Source organism: Cervus elaphus, chromosome X (assembly GCF_910594005.1).
Source record: "Cervus elaphus chromosome X, mCerEla1.1, whole genome shotgun sequence".
Taxonomy (NCBI): domain Eukaryota; kingdom Metazoa; phylum Chordata; class Mammalia; order Artiodactyla; family Cervidae; genus Cervus; species Cervus elaphus.
In genome coordinates this window covers 117,477,331-117,483,330 of record NC_057848.1, presented here as the reverse complement: position 1 = coordinate 117,483,330, position 6,000 = coordinate 117,477,331, and the positions used below count along the sequence as shown (strand labels likewise).

Here is a 6,000-nt window from a genome sequence, read left to right as displayed (position 1 = left end):
CCAAGTCTTTGCAACCCCATGTACTGAAGCTCTCCAGGCTCTTCTGTTCATGGGATTTTCCAGGCAAGAATACTGGACTTGGTTGCCATTTCTTTCTCCAGGGGATCTTCCCCACCCAGGTATCAAACTCATGTCTCCTGCACTGGCAGGTGGATTCTTTACCACTGAGCCACCTGGGAAGCCCCAAAGACACAATACTTGCAGTTAAAGGTGGGGGAAGAGGACTCAGCAGCAGACACAGGGATTTGGCTACTGTAAGAACAAAAAACATTGTAATGGGTCCTCAAGGAGGTCATACTCTGTATGGTTGTCTACAAATCAGAAGACTAATGTGTGATCAGCAGATACACTGATGATGGGGGCTATTTAGGGGTCTTTAGGTAAAGAACTTGGAACTTAGTAAATAGGGGGCCAGAAGATAGAATGACAAGGTCAAGTTCTACAGACACTGTGCTGGGGCTCAAGAGGATCAAAGTCTATTGGTGACTAATTAGGGAACAGCAGATAAATATTGATGTAACTATGCTGCATTGTGGGTTCATGAGGTCAAAGACACTGTCAAAGTGAAGTGAAAGTGTTAGTCGCTCAGTCGTGCCAAACTCTTTTCGACCCCGTTGATTGTAGCCCACCAGGCTCCTCTGTCCATGGAATTCTCCAGGCAAGAATACTGGAGTGGGTAGTCATTCCCTTCTCCAGGGGATCTTCCTGTCCCAGAGATCGAACCTGGGTCTCCCGCATTGCAGGCAGATTCTTTACCATCTGAGCCACCAGGGAAGCCCCAAAGACACTGTACTGATGGCTAATAAAAAAAATCAGCAGATATAGTGAGGAGATCTAATGTAGGATGAGTAGACATGTCAATTAGAACTCATTGAGTTAAATATACTGTACAGTGGCTGATAGGGAATAAACAGACAAAACAGTGAAAGCCAACATGGAGTCAACAGCCACTGCAATAGGTCTAAAGGAAGGTGATAAGATACACTGCTGGGAGCCAATGGAAGGGAGGTTAGTAGCCACCATGCTGAGTCTAAAGGAGGGCAAAAAGATGTGATAGTAGATCATCAGTCACTAAGCTGTAAGCAAAAGGAGTGAAAAGATGGTGTGCTGTGAGCAAATGGGGGTCAGCAAAAATTGTAATGGCAGCTAAAAGAGGTGGCGAGACATGGGAGTGAGCAGACTCTGCTGGAACAAAAAGTGGAAGAAGACAAGCTATTGTGAGCTAATGGTAGGTTAGCAGACATTGTGCTCTTGACTAGTGGCAGTAATAAGAACTGCTATAAACTAATGAGGTGTTAGTAGACACTGTGCAGACATGTCATGGGGGTAAAAACTCCATCATGGTAGCTAATGGAGTATGAGGAGAGACTGTGCTTAGGCTATCGGGAGCCACATACATACAGTAGTGTTGGCCAGTAGGGTTATCACATAAGTGATGGTAGCTAATGGAGGGCCAGCACAACCCACCATAGAGCCTTAGTAAAGGTCATTTTTCATGGAGCAAAACCATTTCTAAAGCCTTGAAAGACTGAAGTCTCCCATTGCCAGTGTCTTTCATCTGATCTAGTAGTCAAGATTCTTGGTTTTTCTCCCAGGCAGCCTACATCTGACTCCTGATATGGAAATGGGAAACTTTTTATTGTGCTTTAAAGTTTTAATTGAAAAATAATTTACATACAACACAATGCACAAATCTTAAATTTAATCATTTGATGACTCTTGTGTATTCTCATTAACACACAGTCAAGATACAGAATAGTTCCATCACGCCAAGGGAAGTTCCCTCCTACCTCTTAGGAGTTAATTCCTACCCCAGAGGCAACCACTGATCTGCTTTCTGTCACCATAGATTACTTTTTTTCATGTTTGACATTTTCCATAATAATAGTCATTTTAAAACATCAGATTTAATTTTTTAATGGATGAGCTGAAGATTGGAAGAAGTGAAGAGACGGCATCTTGATAAACATAATGCTTAGTAAACAAGGGTGAGGGCATGCTATATACAAAGTGAGAAAAGTGTAATATGTATATTCAAGTGTATGCTGTATTGGGGGGCATCTAACAATTAATTCAAATACCCTGGGTTGTCGTAATCATTATGGAACACTCAGGGGAAAAAGCAAAAAAATTATGTAATTTAGCATCAATATTTATTATGGTACAGTGCTACCAAAAGTAAAGGATTTGTTTCTGCTTATCAAAAAAGTACAAGGGGAAACATTCACAAGGTTGAGAGATTTGTCATTGACAGACCTCCACTAAAGAAAACTCTAAAGGATATTTTTCAGGCAAAGAAGAAAATGATCATGAAGGAAATGAGAAAAATTAAAGAGCAACCAAAGTGGTAAATATGTAGGTAAAACAAAATGAATATATAAAACAAAAGTGTTTTCTGGGGAGACATACACACGTGTATACACACACACACTTAACATATAGATAGAAACATATATTACATATATATATATATATATATATACACCCCATAATACATCATTATATTTTAAAATATATGTATATACATATATATGAGCAAATTTTCTATTAAAAGATTAACTTTCAAAGACAATTTCTTAGAGAAAACCATAAAATACTACTTAAAATTTAATAGATTTTAAATGAGTTAAATAAAAAGACAAACACATTCAAGGATGGAAGGGCTTAAGGCCATTTTACACCTTTCAGATAGGCAACAATTTATCAAAAAAATAACAGATAAGTCCTAGTGAATATGTGGGAAAATGTAAACTTTTTCTCAAACTGCTCATGAGAGTGTAAAATAGTGCAATTTTTAAAAACTTTAATATTTAGTCAAGTTGAAAAACTTCTATATCAATCAGAACCCAGCTAGGAGACAGAAACCATACCAGTTATTTTAATAGAGACAATTTATTATAAAAAATTTTTAACTAGTTATGAAGTTACTAACCAACTAACTTAAAAACAAAAAGAACATTAAAATTCTCATGGACTCAGCAACTGCAGAAAGCAGTGGGACTATGGTAAAAAGGGAAGAAGTTGGAATTACTAAAAACAGAAGGTTGTAAGTGGGGTCTCATGTGACTGAGATTCATAGTTCTAAGGAGGTGGCACTAGCCAGATGTTGCAAATGTCTCTGAGGGGGCGCAATACCATAGAGCTGTTAGTGCTGGGAAAGTGCAAACTGGATTAAACTGCTACTACCATGAGGATCTGCTGCTGCCCAAGTGAAGAAGCAATGCTGGGCTGATACTCAGATAAACAGGGAGCCAACTGGAATTGAAAAAAAAAAAGAGCAAGTCCCTTCTTCCGTCCATAGGCTCAACATTTATATTTCATATCTCTTATTGGCAAGACCCAACAGAGAGTAGCAACTGGCAAGACAGGAATGTGTTCTATAGAGTCATGGCCCCAGCATCACAAAGCCCCGGTATAGAAGGGCAGGTTTGGAACTGGGGCACAATGGATTAATAACTGGCATACTGCCTACACCCTATGACCCATCATTGCCACTTCTAGATTTAAATACTAAACACAGAAATGATACAAATGCCTTTCACTAGGGGAATGAAGAGATAAATAAACCAGAGCTATATTTACCAACATGGATAGATCTTGGAAAGGTAACATTTCTTGAAGAAAAGCAAGCTGCATAAACAAACTACTGATGTAAAGTTTTTAAAATATAGCATTATATATTGAAGACTTCATATTATACAGAAAAAACTTAGGGTAGATTAAAATTTTCAATGTTGAAAATGAAACCTTCATTTTAAAGGAAAGTACAGGAGAATATTATCACCTTGAAACTGATAACATGATAACATGAAAACATAAAACCTTAGGCAGAAGAAAAGAGTTAACAAAATTAAAGAACCAGTCACAGACTGAGAGGAGATATCTGAAACACAAATGACTGAAAAGGGATTTTTATGTTCTCATATATTTTTTAAAGAACAAGGAAAACAACATTTAAACCAAGAAGTAAAATACAGCCTATTAGAAAACAATGAGCAAAGGATATGAACAGTCATTGCACGGAAGAAATATAACAATGACCAGTCAACAGGTAAGCTGATTCTCAACCTTACCACCAATTAGGGAAATCCAAATGAAATGAAAACAACAATGAGCCACTCCCTAAGGGGATCAGGACAATTTTCACACCAAGGCAGGAGCCATATTGTTACAGGTATACTCTGTGTGCCCCAGTAATCAGATGGCCCAAAGGGCTTGACCAAATGATGAGGGGAGTCTTCTTAGAGAAGCTTTCTCCACAGTACAAGGCAAGGGCTGGCCTAAGTGAGTTCTCTGATGTTCTGTGAGGTGTGCCTTCTGGCAGAAAGCTTTCCCACATTCTTGACATTCGAAGGGTCTCTCCTGTGTTAATGAGGCATACTTTCACAGAAAAGGCATTTCTTCATTCACAAAGTTTCTCTCCTGTGTGAGTTCTCTGGTGTTGACAAAGGGATTTCTTCATACTGAAGATTTTTCCACATTCACTACATTCATAGGGTTTTTCTCCTGAATGCATTCTCTGATGTTCAATGAGGCGTGCTTTGACATAGAAGGCATTACCACATTTGTTACATTCATAAGGTTTCTCTCCTGTGTGAATTCGCTGATGTATTCCAAGAGATGAGTGCACACTGAAAGATTTCCCACATTCATTACACTGGTAGGGTTTTTCACCCGTATGAGTTCTCTGGTGATTATTAAGAGTCATCTTCAATCTGAAAAATTTCCCACATTCACCACATTTATAGGGCTTCTCACCTGTATGAATTCTTTGATGTTGGTTTAGGGATTTTTTTGCACCAAAGTTTTTCCCACAAGCACCACATTCATAGGGTTTCTCCCCTGTGTGAGTTCGCTCATGTTGAGTAAGGGATATCTTAACACGAAATGTTTTCCCACATTCACCACATTCATAAGGTTTCTCCCCTGTGTGAGTTCTCTGATGAATCATGAGGGTTGCCTTCTCAGAAAAGGTTTTCCCACAATCAGTACATTCATAGGGTCTCTCTCCTGTGTGTGTTCTCTGATGTAGAATGAGTTGTGACTTCCTGCCAAAAGACTTTCCACATTCATTACATTCAAAGGGCTTCTCTCCTGTGTGAGTTTTCTGATGAGCAATGAGGTATGATCTTGCACTAAAAGTTTTTGCACATTCACCACATTTATAGGGTCTCTCCCCTGTGTGTATTCTCAGATGTTCAATAAGGTTTGATTTCCTGCAGTAAGTTTTCCCACATTCATTACATTCAAAGTTTCTCTCTCCCGTGTGTGTTCTTTTGTGTCCAACAAAGCTTGTTCTCTTGTAGAAGGCTTTCTGATATTCAACAGTTTGATCCAAAGTTTGAATCTTCTGATGCTGAAGGTCATTATCATGCCTGAGGGAATTACTCCAAACAGAACTGTTGGCACCTGGCAGTGAAAAAGAGCCTTTAAAAATAAATCAGATCAAAAAAAAAAATTAAAAAAAAATAGATCATATCACTCTCACTCAAAACCCAACATAGGCTTTCCCTTGTCACAGTAAAAAAGCTTAACAAAGCCTATAAAAACTCTACATAATTTAGTCCCCAGCTAACTCTCAGATCTGTGGAAAATTCTGAAAGAAACGGGAATACCAGACCACCTGACCTGCCTCTTGAGAAACCTGTATGCAGGTCAGGAAGGAACAGTTAGAACTGGACATGGAACAACAGACTGGTTCCAAATCGGAAAAGGAGTACGTCAAGGCTGTATATTATCACCCTGCTTATTTAACTTATATGCAGAGCACATCATGAGAAACACTGGGCTGGAGGAAGCACAAGCTGGAATCAAGATTGCCAGGAGGAATATCAATGACTTCAGATATGCAGATGACACCACCCTTATGGCAGCAAGTGAAGAAGAACTAAAGAGCCTCTTGATGAAAGTGAAAGAGGAGAGTGAAAAAGTTGGCTTAAAGCTCAACATTCAGAAAACTAATATCTTGGCATCCGGTCCCATCACTTCATGGCAAATAGA

General features: G+C 38.9%; 1 protein-coding gene across 2 annotated transcripts in view; it reads right to left on the bottom strand.

The window, feature by feature from the left end:
* Positions 1 to 1,647: 1,647 nt before the first annotated feature.
* Positions 1,648 to 6,000, bottom strand: part of ZNF157 (zinc finger protein 157) — a 29,374-nt gene continuing 25,021 nt past the window's right edge. Inside the window, exon 5 of one of the 2 annotated variants that reach the window (XM_043897587.1) lies at positions 1,648 to 5,427. In XM_043897587.1, the coding sequence (XP_043753522.1) occupies positions 4,403 to 5,427 (1,025 nt within the window). In that variant the 3' untranslated portion in view covers positions 1,648 to 4,402. The remainder of the gene's footprint in view (positions 5,428 to 6,000) is intronic. The other variant, XM_043897588.1, reaches the window with a different exon arrangement.